At 34.2% G+C, this 15,045-nt stretch overlaps 1 protein-coding gene across 5 annotated transcripts in view; it reads right to left on the bottom strand.

The window, feature by feature from the left end:
- LOC105197595 (ADP-ribosylation factor-binding protein GGA1) overlaps window positions 1-15,045 on the bottom strand; it is a 212,230-nt gene that overhangs the window by 43,265 nt on the left and 153,920 nt on the right. For all 5 annotated transcript variants that reach the window (XM_039455104.1, XM_039455106.1, XM_039455102.1 and 2 more), the window contains 2 exons: window positions 7,829-8,158; window positions 7,556-7,682 (listed from right to left, as the gene is read on the bottom strand). In XM_039455104.1, coding sequence (XP_039311038.1) covers window positions 7,556-7,682; window positions 7,829-8,158 — 457 coding nt within the window. The remainder of the gene's footprint in view (window positions 1-7,555; window positions 7,683-7,828; window positions 8,159-15,045) is intronic.

Genomic DNA, 15,045 nt, shown 5'->3' with positions numbered 1-15,045 from the left:
TCAGACAAAAGTTGTATGGTTCAAAGGGGGCCAACCGTTGATGACCTTGAACTTGACCTTGAAGTCGATTTTCAAAGTCATTTTAAGATTAACAAGTGTTTTTTCAATGGAAACCCGTATTTTTTATCTCGGATTTGGAAAGAGCACAAAATTTTGCGTAAAAAATATGTACCCATGTTAGGGCCTAAAAGTGGACCATAGGGGACTTTTAGACGAAAACAAGTGATTTTATTTTAGCACTACTTTTTGTGATGAAGTATTTAGCACTGCACACGTTAATCAAGCACCCCAAAGGGAACAGAAAGCTACTACGTCCACGTCGTTGTTCCTGGGTAATGCTAAAAGTATGTTTTCGTCTAAAAGTCCCCTATAGTCCACTTTTAGGCCCTAACATGGGTACATATTTTTTACGCAAAATTTTGTGCTCTTTCCAAATCCGGGATCAAAAATACGGGTTTCCATTGAAAAAACACGTGTTAATCTTAAAATGACTTTGAAATCGACTTCAAGGTCAAGTTCAAGGTCATCAATGGTTGGCGCCCTTTGAACCATACAACTTTTGTCTGAAACATTTTCTTGTAAAATGCAAGGGAACGGAAATATTTGCGTGGATGGATTAAAATGGCCCACCAACTTTCAAGCGTCACAACTCGCAAAATACTTAACGGAAAGACATTTGTTTATAGTGTTTTGGAAACGTCTCGAGATAAGCTACAAGAATATGCAATAAAAAATAGGAAGTTCTATTTAAAAAATTGTAGGTGACCTTCATGTGATCTTTAAGCAACTATTCGAGGTCAAATTAATGACAACATCTTATGTCCCTCTCGAAACCATACAACTTTTGTCTGAAACATTTTCTTGTAAAATGCAAGGGAACGGAAATATTTGCGTGGATGGATTAAAATGGGACACCCTGTATATATATATATATATATATATATATATATATATATATATATATACATACATAAAATTAAATAACAATACAAATTGTTATTTACATGTAAAAATATAAAGTTTTATGTGGAACAGCGTTCCACACACATGTTACGTTTGAAAAGAATAAGAGCGAGTCTCAAGGTTACAACAAGCAGCTCACTGAATATGAGCTGGGGAGTCGGCCGCGGTGGCGCCTAGATATAACGCCTATGACCGCATTCGACTCACGAGAAAATCCCTCGCGATGTGGCCGCTTAGCAGAGGCGCCAGCACTCAGTTGTTAAATCCATTTTAATACGAAATTACAAGATTTCATAAATTATAATTAAATCGAATTTTAATGCGACGTAACACGCTGAGACGCTGACAATTCTTGTGTGACATTTTTAAATAAAAAGATATTTTGACGACAACACTATAAATCACGTTAACAAATTTGTAAAATTATCCAAAAGCTATGCTTTTTGGCAGTTAATAAACAACCGTCAAGAAAAAAAATAGTTTTTGAACAATTTTACAAATTAGTTAAAATAATTTACATTGTCATTTTATCAAAATAGCTTTTTATTTAAAAATAGCACGTAAAAATTCTCAGCGTCTCAACGTATCATTTCTCGCTACTAATGTCAGAATTCATAAACGTGATCGCTGGAGAGTATTTAGGAGTCTTAATGCAACTAAATTAAAATTTTAAAAAATTTTTATATTATGCATTACACTTAACAATTTGTAAAATTAGAAAAATAAAATCTTTCAAATTTCCTTGAATGTTTGAAAATTTGTAACAACATGCAAATATAATAAATTAAAAAAAAATATATATATATAGATGTAGAAGTAATATATATGTATATAAAATATATATGATTATAATATAAAATATTATAAAATAAATGATATTCTGTTTTTTACTTGAAATTAAACGGATTATTTTAAATTATATATCCATCTGATTATTCAAATTTATTTGGATTAACAACAGTATGAATTAGAATGTAATTATTTCGGATTAGAAATAATTCGCAAAAGCGATATTAAAATCAATTACGATTCGTATAGAATTAAAACTAATTACTTTTTAATCCGCTCGTAGATTAAATCGATTAAAACAGCTTAAAATTGATTAAAAAGGATTCCGTTATAATCGTTTTTAATCGCACATTTTTGGCAGGGTGCGTTAAAATAATACGTAAAACAAAGCAGTTTTGACGAAATAAAATCTCTATGTGTCAAAAATTAGATAAATCTAAATTTGAGATATAAATATTTTACAATTATCACAAAAACCGTTTCTTTACTTTAAATGTTACCATGTTAAATGTATAATATTTCATATTGCAATATTTCTACATTATAATTTAAAAATAATTGTGCATTTTTGTAAACATTTATTTGGATTAATTATATTTCTAAATTTTATTTATTATTAAAGTTTACATTTTAATAGTTTGGAAGTCATACGAATCATGTGCGCACATCGTTCATTCAATTGGCATACATCTTATATGTTTATTAACAAGAGTATTGCGTGCAAAGTTTGCTGTCTATTTTTTACCTGTATAACAGCACATTAAAACATGGTTTTGCTCAATATGTACAATATGAATCGTTTTTTAGCGTGATTTATGGAATATTTGCACACAAAATATTTTCTGAGAAGTTGTGCACGACTAGCAATATGTTAGCTGTCTGCATATAATTTGTCAGTATATGAAACAATATATGAGTTAGCTATTTGTAAGCAATATACACGATGTAACACGTTCTATGAACAAAATTCATGCAAATCTGTTACAAAGTTCCCATGCATATCGCGCGCAAAACTTGCACGCAAGAAATGTTATCTGGGTATATGGTTTTAAAAAATATATAAATATAAAATGTAAGTTTTATTTTTCAACACTAAATTCGTATTAATATTTATTAAACTCACAGAACTGAAACTATTTATTTATTGAAAATCCCATATTATCCGCTAACTTTATATCATAAAAATAAGCATTCTTCATGTTGCAAAATTAACATTAAATTATGGATCCAAACCAATAAAACATTTTTTAAATAAAAATATGGTCCTTTATCTTTTACTCCTTTTTGAATCAGTTTTCTATAATGATTTTTATAATTTTTCAAAAATTACTCTACATTTATCATAACTTTGTTCACGTATTTGCCAAAATTATGTAGTTTCATCAATTGTTGCCATTTCACTTCTTAATCGTATACTAGTAGGTTGAAACTAAGTAAAATTACGGTTGAAAACCATCTCATTATGATGTATCCTTTAATAGAAGTCTTAAACGTAAGTGACCCCACGTTGGCTAGCGAGGAACAAAAAATTACGTTGGCTAGTAAGTAATAATATAACTGTGATTTTCTGTGTCGAAACTGTCTCGATTGTGCACATTAACGATCGGACACAATAGCATTTCCCGATCGAACACGAACTCAATTGAACACAATAATGATTGGATACACCTCGTTTTAATCGGACACAGAGTCTATTGTGCATGGACCCGATTGCACACGACCCGTTTGCACACGGTCACAATTGCGCACGGACGCGATTACATACGAAAAGTGTATTTGAAACATGTATGCCCTTAATTGTAATGCATCACCCGATGATTTCAATGATAAATGAATATATCTATTAAATCGATTCAATAGCAATAAATTAAAATAATTAAGTAAAAAAAACTTATCTGCTTTAAAAACACAAAAATTATATAAGAAGGTAAGGTAATTATCCAAAATAACCTCATCCTCTAATTTTGACAAAATTAATCTCATGAGACATGTTTTTACGAAACGAACGAATCTGACAGAAAAAAATGTCGCTTTACCTCGCGAAGCGAGATATTAATCGTTAAAGTTGACGACTACAAGTTAAAAAACCTGTCATATCGACAAAATTTAACACATGTACTCTATGGCTATATACGCACAAGATATTTTTCAACACAATAGGAAACTTTTATTTAGATTTTATTTAGATTATTTAAAAATTTTTTTAGATAAACAAAATAATGTGTTTTTGTTTAAAAATATGTATTTTTATTAAAAAAAAATAATAAAATACAAAGTAGAAGTTAGAACAAATATAAAAATGCAAATGGATCGTGCGCAATAAGCTCCGTGTTCAATTAAAACGATGTGTGTCCGGTCATCGTTGTATCCAATTGAGTCCGTATCCGATCAGGATTGTGTCCTATTAGGTCGGTGTGCAATCGAGCCTGTGTCCAATTGGATCCGATCAAAACCGTGTCTGGGTATGTATTACGCATTTGTTCGGAATCGATTCCGATCGGAATTATTCCGTTTTTCCTTAAATTTCTATTGTGTTTTCTAGGGAAAACGGAATAATTCCGATCGGAATCGATTCCGAACAAATGCATAACACGTGCCTTGATTAGGAAATGCTGTCGCGTCTAATCATTAATGTGCGCAATTAGGCTTTACTCGATTTTCTATGAGAAAGAAATTACAATTAACACAGACGTTACATATAATACGTGTATGTTACATTGCTTGTCATCTTCCGTTTTATTGCGTCAACACTGTTGTTATATAATTGTGTTTGCTTGTATTCGCAATTTAAATAAGGTGCAGATAAGTTAGTCACTCTGATTCTTAAAGCTAATCTATAATGCTCTTTGCTTACTACACTTTACTTTCTGCCTCTTTGCACAATACTTTATTGACAATTGTGTTTTATTCGAAGTTTATCAACTTTTATCTTGCTAATTTCAATAAAATAGTGCTTAACCCTTAAACACACCGATCCAGTAAAATATTAGGAGTATAAATAAGTTTCCGCCGTTTCACAAAAAATGGCGCCACTACTATGTTATGATTGAAATTGTTTGTTGTAAAACGTTATATCGTAAGGTTGGACATCTGGCAACAACATAACCTTAAAATATTAGCGATTTTGTATCAGCATCATATATCTTTTTTCGTGCGAAAATGTCGAGTTTTAAGCCGAATAAGCGTCATTTGCGGGAGCTTTTGATTTACTTCTTTAATTTGAAGAAATCTGCAGCCGAGGCGCATCGATTGCTTGTAGAAGCATATGGTGAGGCTGCCTTAAATGAGAGAAGTTGCCGTGAATGGTTTCACAAGTTTAAGAACGGTGAATTTGACATCGAAGACAAAGAACGTAGCGGAAGGCCGAAAGTGTACGAAGACGCGGAATTGGAAACATTATTAGATGAAGATTCGTGCCAAACACAAGAAGCACTTGCACTTACATTAGGAGTGACTTAACCAGCAATTTTACATCGCTTAAAATCATTGGGAATGATTCAAAAACAAGGAAACTGGGTTCCATATGAACTAAAGCCGAGAAACGTTGAACGTCGATTTTTCACATGTGAAATACTGCTTGCCAGGCATAAACGAAAGGGTTTTTTGCATCGTATAGTCACTGGTGATGAAAAATGGATCCACTACGATAACCCAAAGAAGAAGAAATCATGGGGACCACCTGGCCATGCTTCAACATCGACAGCCAAGCCGAACATTCATGGAAAAAAGCTCATGTTGTGTATTTGGTGAGATCAGCTTGGTGTCGTGTATTATGAGTTGTTCAAACCGAATGAAACCATTACTGGGGCTCTCTACCGAACCTCTACCTACCTGGAAACACTCAATTGGGAAGTTTTACCCCACCCGCCGTATTCACCAGACATTGCTTCTTCTGATTACTACCTGTTTCGATCGATGGCGCATGGCCTGTCTGAGCAACACTTTACATCATATGAAGATATAAAAAATTGGGTCGATTTGTGGATAGCTTCAAAAGATGAAGCATTCTTCCGACGCGATATCCGTATGCTGCCAGAAAGATGGGAAAAAGTAATGGCTAGCGATGAACAATACTTCGAATAAAACATTAGGTAGCGTTCTTTCACAATAAATGCCCAAGTTTTGATAAAAAACGGCGGAAACTTATTTATACTCCTAATACGTAAACACATTTTCGGATCTGGCAGACTTTTTCAACTTTGAGAAGTTATAACTTTGTTCCTAATCAACATTTTTCAACAATTTTTTTTTTTTTTAATATGAAAGTTCAGAATCTCAGAAATGTGGACTGCATAATCGATATTTCCGAGAAATGACTTATTGTTAAGTTATAAAAGAAAAATCATTAAGCAAAAATTAGAAATTGTTCAAAAATCCACTTTTCCTTTAAAAAATCATATCTCCGCAATAAAAAATTTTTAAAGACTTTCAAATACGGCATTTTAAAGCTAAAGAGTCATACTATCAAAAAAAAATTATGGTATTGTCATTCCCTTTAAAAAGTAATATTATATAACAAAGAGAATATGAGATATTTTTGGGTATCTAAAAATCCACTTAAAAAAAAAAAATCATATTTTTGCAACAAAAAACTTTTAAAGACTTTACAATGCGGCGTTTTAAAGCTAAAGAGCATACTTAAAAAAAAAAAAACATTATGTCACTGCCATTTCTATTATACTTATGTAACAAGGCAAATATAAGGTATTTTTCATAAACTCAAGGTGTCTAAAATTGAAAATTGATGTGTTTCACAATATATTTCGGACCCTACGCAAAAATCATCTCTTTCACGGCACTATAGTATTTTAACTTTAGACAGAGTGACATACAAACGGACCTGTTTGAACGTATTTTGTCCAGTTTTTTTTTTACATAAGATTACTCATAAAAAAGTTTCATTCACACACTATATGGATCGCAATGACTCTAACAAAACTTTGCTGCCGTGCCGTTCGAATATTAGTCGACCAAAAAAGTTGATCAACCATATCAATCGAAAAAGGAGGTTTCAAACTTTTTTTACGTCCTGGTCCGAACCTCCTATCTCATTCCGTCTTCACACAGCAAGCGTTCGAAACTTTATATAGGGTCTCTCAGATCCACTTATGTGTTTAAGGGTTAAAAAGGCAATAAGAAGAAAGAAACAGGAAGCAAAAAAAAACTATGTACATTAGCCTTCAACAGTAAAGCTTTTCAAACAAACAATTTAAAATTAAATAAATAATTAAATAAAAAATGCATCGTATTCGTCGCTTTTTTCGTTGTTATTAATATTTTCATATCAATTATTAAATGTATTTTTCAGTTCTGTAAATTAAACTTAAAGATATTATAGTTTCCTTTTTCAAACCTATGTTTGTTAATGGTTTTCTGCAAATCGTTCACTGCAAAATTGAAAAAATCATTTAAAAAAATATTTATAATATTTTCTTAAGTAATTTACAAAATTCTAGTACATTGTATTGAGCTGACGAAATTAAACGCGAGAATAAGGCCTATGTCACAGGTTCTTGGTGCCGATTAATAATTTTTACTTTTTACAATTTCCAACTCAACTGCAAGCCGTATTTTGAATTAAAAATTGTAACAATTAAAAATTATTAATCAGTACCAAGAACTGCTGTGACTGACATAGGCCTTCTATTCTCGCGTTTAAAAAAATTCTATTTAATAATTTAAAAAAAGTAAAATTTATATTACAATAATTTTGTCTTAGGTTAATAAATTCCTTAATTCCAGAACTTTTCTCAATTTTTCTTGAATACTAATAATCTTATTCAAAATCGATAGATATACTTACCTCTGTGTCGAACGTGTAGACATTGTTCCTGACAAACTTTGTTTAAGTAAGGTTTCTCCCAATTCATTCAATTCTTCCAATGCCTTCGTTTTACTATCTATTTTTTCTTCAGTATTGATAACTTCGTCTAGGGAAAAATGTTATTTATAAAAATAGTGTAATAAATAAATATAATACATAAATATATAAAAGTATGTAAGAAAACAAACAATGCTTCAAATTTCGCAAATCTAACTTTTATGTTAAATTCCTTCAATTATGATTTATGCTCACTTTTCTTATTCATGGGCGATATACTGATTGGTTGCATTATGGCGTTTGGTATCAAGAAACTTGCTTCAGATTTGATTGGTTTCTCTAGTACATTAAAAATATCTCCTAACACATCCATATCCGAACGATGGTCCGTCGACGACGAACTTTGCACGATGCTTTTACAGGAAACAGTCTCAGCAGGGGACGACAGATCCAGAAGAGATGGTTCATTGTGAATCGGCTTAGAAGCTTCTGCCGCAGAAGATTTGGGAAATTGCCCAAGAACAATAATCGATGTGTATTTCTCAAAAACTTGATTCAACTCGTCACTCGCAGATAGTACATCATCTGAAAACGCAAAATACATAAAAAATTTAAAAATAGTAAAGTTTTTTTGATTATGCAGAAAACACAGTATCAAACATTAATATAAAATTAAAAATAATTATTTTACATTTAAATCGAAAAAAATGGTATACATATAGAAAATGGCGAATAGGGAAATTGGGGAACCACAGAAATTTTTTTTTCTCTTTTTTCGAAATCCCATTTTTCCTTTTTTGGGGGGAGAAAAATGGATTTCTGTGATTCTCAACCCCCTATTCGCCGAATCTTAGTCCGTGTGACTTTTTTTGTTCCCCAAGATCAAAAACCACTTAAAAGGTCACGTCATCTTGATACTATCGATAATATCCAAAGAAGTGTAACCGAGGAGCTGAAAGTGATTTCAGTTGAGGCTTTCCAGCAGTGCTACAAAGACTAGAAACAACGCCTCTGCCGATGTACAGCTTTTCAAGGGAACTACTTTAAAAGAGATAACATTGATATACACTACTCAAAAGAAAATAGGGAACACTTTCCAGACACCAAAAATTAGGCTATTTTCAAATGACTGTAACTCGGTGAAAAATCATCGTAGATAAAAAATAAAAAAAGCATTTTGAAGCTTGAAGATCCAACTTTAACGCTCTATCAGCAGATTTTCAAAATTCTTTTAACTTCCTTGTCTTATGCAGTAAAAAAGCACACCCTGTTTTGTTCCTTAAAATTTCGTATTTTTGACACTTTGCAGCTCGACCAACAAATTTTTTTCGAACAATTCAAGTAAAGCTTCATAAACTACAACATTTTGCCTACAAAATGCTTTTTTTAAAATTCCTCTACGATTTTTGTTGACCGAGTTACGCTACTTTGAAGCTAAACCTGCATTTTTTACAAATGATATCCGTACTCCGTGAAAAATCATCGTAGACAAAAAATCAAAAAACCATTTTAAAGCTCGAAGTTCCAGCTTTAACATGCTGTTAATGGTTTTCAAAAATTTTCTCAATTTCTTAGTACTATGCCCCAAAAAAGATACACTGTTTTTTCCTTAAAATAACGTATTTTTAACAGCCTGTAGCTCAATAAAAAAATTTTTCTCGACAAATCCAATGCAAGTGCCATAAAGTATGACATTTTCTATACAAAATGCTTTTTTTAAAGTTTTCTCTACGATTTTTTTTGACCGAGTTACAAAACTTTGAAGATATACATTTTTTACAGTACATTTTTCCGAAAAATGACGTCTACCGCCGACATTAGCATTACCCAATGTGCACCACGTGGAGGTTGTCGGTCGGATTTTTGCACATCGTGTGTGTGTGTGTGAGAGTGTGTGTGTGTGTGTGTGTGTGTGTGTGTGTGTATGTACGTATCACAGCAGAGATAAGGACCCCGCAGTTCGTCACTTCTGCAGTATTTAATGACTCCAAACCCTCTCTGCTGTGTGTGTATGCGCTCGCGCGCATGAGAGTTCAATAGTGTGTATTTCCTCCTCTCTGATCAATTACTGCTTGCAAGCGTTCTCGCATATTTATATATCTTGCAATACGATCTTGCGGAATGTTGTGCCAAATTTCCGTTAAAATTTCTCCCAATTCTTCTAAATTTCGCGGCTGTTCCTCGCGACGCCTTAATCGTCGTTCCATTTCATCCCAAATGTGCTCGATTGGATTTAAGTCCGGGCTATTGGCGGGATGATTTAACAGTCTAATTGCGTGTCGTTGAAAAAAACGTCGCGTTATATTCGCCGTATGAGGTCGAGCGTTGTCCTGCATAAAAATAAAGTTCCGACAGGTTCGATTTAATAGCAAAACGTGTGGTCGTAGAATATCGTTGATATAACGAACACCCGTCATTGCCGGAGGTGGCAGGATCACTAGATCACTTCGTCTTGTAAGTGATATACACCCCCACACCATCACGGAACCGCCGTTGTAGGATCGTATTGGCATAACGCAACGTCGATCATAGCGTTCATTTCGTCGACGCCAAGTACGTATACGAGCATCATTGCCATAAAGGCAAAAACGTGATTCGTCGGAGAAATATACATTTCTCCAATCCCTAGCGGTCCAATTTATGTGATCGCGCGCAAATTGATAACGTACTTGGCGATGTACGAGTGTGAGTCTTGGTACTTGTGCACGAACACGAGAACGAAGACCGGCTTCTCTCAAACGGTTGCGAATTGTTTGTTCGCACACATGGCGCAAATGAATGTCATTACGAATGTTTCTTGCGGTAATTATTCGTCTTTCTAATGCATAACGAACAATGGCTCGATCTTGTCTATTTGTCGTTAATCGAGAACGACCACTACCTTCACGTCTCGTGTAATTTCCCATGTCTTGATATCGTAACCAAGCTCTACTCACTACGGACACAGATGCACCAATATCTTGCGCCACATAACGCATACTAAAACCTTGTTGCAAAAGCGCAATTATGCGTGCAACTTCTACGGCCGATAAATGTCTACGCGGCATTTTGAAAATTCCGTGTCGCTTATCACACTGCGAGAATCGCCGGCGTACTAAACAAAATTTTATTGTATTGAGCATGCAATGTTTACATATGGTCACCTTTGTCTAAAAAGAGATTTTTTTTAGACTAAGACGACTATATGTTTACAGTTCACAGGATTGGAGAAATGTATATTTCTCCGACGAATCATGTTTTTGCCTTTATGGCAATGATGCTCGTATATGTACTTGGCATCGACGAAATGAACGCTATGATCGACGTTGCGTTATGCCAATACGATCCTACAACGGCGGTTCCGTGATGGTGTGGGGGTGTATATCACTTACAAGACGAAGTGATCTAGTGATCCTGCCACCTCCGGCAATGACGGGTGTTCGTTATATCAACGATATTCTACGACCACACGTTTTGCTATTAAATCGAACCTGTCGGAACTTTATTTTTATGCAGGACAACGCTCGACCTCATACGGCGAATATAACGCGACGTTTTTTTCAACGACACGCAATTAGACTGTTAAATCATCCCGCCAATAGCCCGGACTTAAATCCAATCGAGCACATTTGGGATGAAATGGAACGACGATTAAGGCGTCGCGAGGAACAGCCGCGAAATTTAGAAGAATTGGGAGAAATTTTAACGGAAATTTGGCACAACATTCCGCAAGATCGTATTGCAAGATATATAAATATGCGAGAACGCTTGCAAGCAGTAATTGATCAGAGAGGAGGAAATACACACTATTGAACTCTCATGCGCGCGAGCGCATACACACACAGCAGAGAGGGTTTGGAGTCATTAAATACTGCAGAAGTGACGAACTGCGGGGTCCTTATCTCTGCTGTGATACGTACATACACACACACACACACACACACACACACACACACACACACACACACACACACACACACACACACACACACACTCACACACACACACACACGATGTGCAAAAATCCGACCGACAACCTCCACGTGGTGCACATTGGGTAATGCTAATGTCGGCGGTAGACGTCATTTTTCGGAAAAATGTACTGTAAAAAATGTATATCTTCAAAGTTTTGTAACTCGGTCAAAAAAAATCGTAGAGAAAACTTTAAAAAAAGCATTTTGTATAGAAAATGTCATACTTTATGGCACTTGCATTGGATTTGTCGAGAAAAATTTTTTATTGAGCTACAGGCTGTTAAAAATACGTTATTTTAAGGAAAAAACAGTGTATCTTTTTTGGGGCATAGTACTAAGAAATTGAGAAAATTTTTGAAAACCATTAACAGCATGTTAAAGCTGGAACTTCGAGCTTTAAAATGGTTTTTTGATTTTTTGTCTACGATGATTTTTCACGGAGTACGGATATCATTTGTAAAAAATGCAGGTTTAGCTTCAAAGTAGCGTAACTCGGTCAAAAAAAATCGTAGAGGAATTTTAAAAAAAGCATTTTGTAGGCAAAATGTTGTAGTTTATGAAGCTTTACTTGAATTGTTCGAAAAAAATTTGTTGGTCGAGCTGCAAAGTGTCAAAAATACGAAATTTTAAGGAACAAAACAGGGTGTGCTTTTTTACTGCATAAGACAAGGAAGTTAAAAGAATTTTGAAAATCTGCTGATAGAGCGTTAAAGTTGGATCTTCAAGCTTCAAAATGCTTTTTTTATTTTTTATCTACGATGATTTTTCACCGAGTTACAGTCATTTGAAAATAGCCTAATTTTTGGTGTCTGGAAAGTGTTCCCTATTTTCTTTTGAGTAGTGTATAAAAATAAAATAAAATAGTTGCAAAAAAAACAGTCTCATTACTTTTCTGCCACAACTCGTATGCCGGTTAAAGATGGATCTTAGAGCTCAAGTAATAAGAGAAGATGGGGCAAGAAAGGATAAGTAGGTAAGACAGGAATATCCCTGCGCGATGCAGAAATCACAATCGAGTACGCGTTAAATGTGGTTCCTTATTTATTGAAAGTTTCACGAACCAGCAAAGTAGGCAGCTGGCATTATTGAGTTAGACCATAACTAATATTTTTTTTGCGATTTCTTTATAACTTTATATCATTTTTTCATTCGTGATATTTGTATACAATTATAGTAGTTCCTTTGTAAATGCATGTGTTTCTGACAAGGAAAGTGCGCAAAGTGTTAATCGAGAATAGATACGAATTATATATCATTAGAGAGATCTTACCTTTAAAGTTTAACTGTGCAATATTTCGCTTGAATGGTGCTTCTAGAAGGCGCCGTGCGTCATAGAAGTTAAAGTTATATAGCGTTTTATAAAAGTCCAAAAACGTTAAAATATCCCAAAAATAATCGATTATAGCGAAATATGTAAGAAACAAAGTAGAGCTTAAAAAATTTGCCTAATAATAACAAAAGTTGACTTTAGATGAAGTTTCCAAATTCATATGGAATTGAGAATCAACTTGAATTTTTTTAATGGATCTCTCTATTTCTTTGCACATTATTTTAACTAATGTTGTAAAGTTTTTGAAACATTTCTTCGATGAGAACTTCTTGAATTATGAAATCGCCTCAAATTTAACAAATATCGTCAGCATTAGCATGTGTATGTGTGTACACACCATAGAATCTCTAGACTCAGTCATCAAGGAGTGGAAGAAGGTTCGGGTAGAAAAAGACAAACTGTGTCTGTAACCGTATGTTCTCTCTCTCTTCGCGTACAAAACGTACATTGTTGCGAAAGAAGATTGAAAAAGAATATTAAGAATTTTGATGTTGAAATAGTACTTGATACACGTATCAAAGTGCTCTTGGGTGCAATCCATGTCCGGCGGCGCCAAATTGAGGAAAGGAGGGCTTGTCTTCGGTGAGAATAAACGTGGGGTTCCCTCGTCCGGACAGAAAGATCACCACGGGGTTTTAGTCAGTAAGTCTGACATAACCTCCCTCTCTTTCCCAAGAAAGAGGGGGGGGGTATCCATAATGGATTTCTTCATGTAAAAAAGGGGGGAGCAAAAAATGACTGGTTTCTCCATTCTGGGATAAAGAGGAAGAAGAATATAGAATAGTGGAACGAGCCGACCAAAATGAGAATGAGCAACAACCCTCAAAGACCGGGAAATCAGGCATCTCAGGATATAGGATCGAAAAAGTAAATTTTTTTACTGATACAATAAAAAAGAAAAAAGTCGCAAAAAAATTGGAAGACAAAAAACGGAAATTTCTGATGAAAAATGAGAAATAACCAAGTCAATCAGCAATATTCAGAGGAAAAAGAGGAAAGTCGTCCTGACAAATTCGGAGAAAAAACTAAACCAGAATCAAAAACAGGAAGCAAAAGCGATTAAGAGTGTTCTGGACGTCATGTCAGCAAAACAGCAGCTGAGGCAATTTGTTACTCTGGACAGCGCAAGGGAAGTGCTGGAACATCAAAGGTGACTGGTTATGTGCGTTAATCTGACCAGGGACGATAAATATAACACAGAACGATGCTTGCTGCTACAACAAGAAAATGAAGCCCTTAAAAAACAAATCTGGGAGCTAAAAATAGGTGAAAGAAAGCAAATCACGGTTTAGGCTGAAATACATGGTTCAGACTCTCAAAGGTAGATATACCAGGTTGTTCAATAAGTTTTGTCGTTCGATAAGAAAAACACGGTTTTATGGATTGAAATACATTTTATAATTCAATATAATCTCCCTGACCTTCAATACACTTGTTCTAGTTATCTTCTAATTTATGGATTCCATTCCTGAAGTGAGAATCCGAAAGAATGTCAAAATACGCGGTTGCTATTACCTTTTCGTTCGGTGATAATCGTTTACCACGCATGAATTTTTAAAGATGTGAAAACAGCCAGAAGTCAAAGGGAGCTAAATCTGACGAATAGGATGGATGTTGCAACAATTCATACTTTAATTCACTGATTTTCGTAATGATTTTTTGAGCTGTGTAAGAGGGTGCATTGTCTTGATAAAAAATAATTTTTTTTCTTCTGTAAACCAAGTCTTTTCTTACGAATTTTTACATCTAGCTGGTCCAAAAGGTTACAATAATAATCTGAATTAATTGTTTTACCAATTTGAAGGTAATCCACAAACAAAGTTTCTTTTGCATCCCAATAAACTAATGCTAACATTTTCTTAGTCAATTTTTGAACCTTAACTCGTTTCGGAGACAAAGTACCGGGTTCACACCACTTCTTAGCCTCTTGTTTTGATTCAGGATCATAGTGATAGATCCAAATCTCATCCTTCATAGTGTTAAAACGACGCACAAAATCCTTTTTATCCTTTCTAAAACGCTCCAAATTTTGCCAAAAAAGTCGCATTCAAATGTATTTTTGTTCCATTGTTAGAAAATGCGGCATCCATTGTGCACACAGCTTTCCGAAACTTTAGTCAAAATATTGCTCACACTGCCTAATAAGATGCCTAAGGCTTTCACTAAATTTCTCTCGGTTAATCCACAAT

The sequence above is a fragment of the Solenopsis invicta genome, chromosome 11, assembly GCF_016802725.1.
Source record: "Solenopsis invicta isolate M01_SB chromosome 11, UNIL_Sinv_3.0, whole genome shotgun sequence".
NCBI classification, from domain to species: Eukaryota; Metazoa; Arthropoda; class Insecta; order Hymenoptera; family Formicidae; genus Solenopsis; species Solenopsis invicta.
The sequence above is the reverse complement of the archived record's forward strand: the minus strand, read 5'-3'. Positions and strand labels throughout refer to the sequence as shown.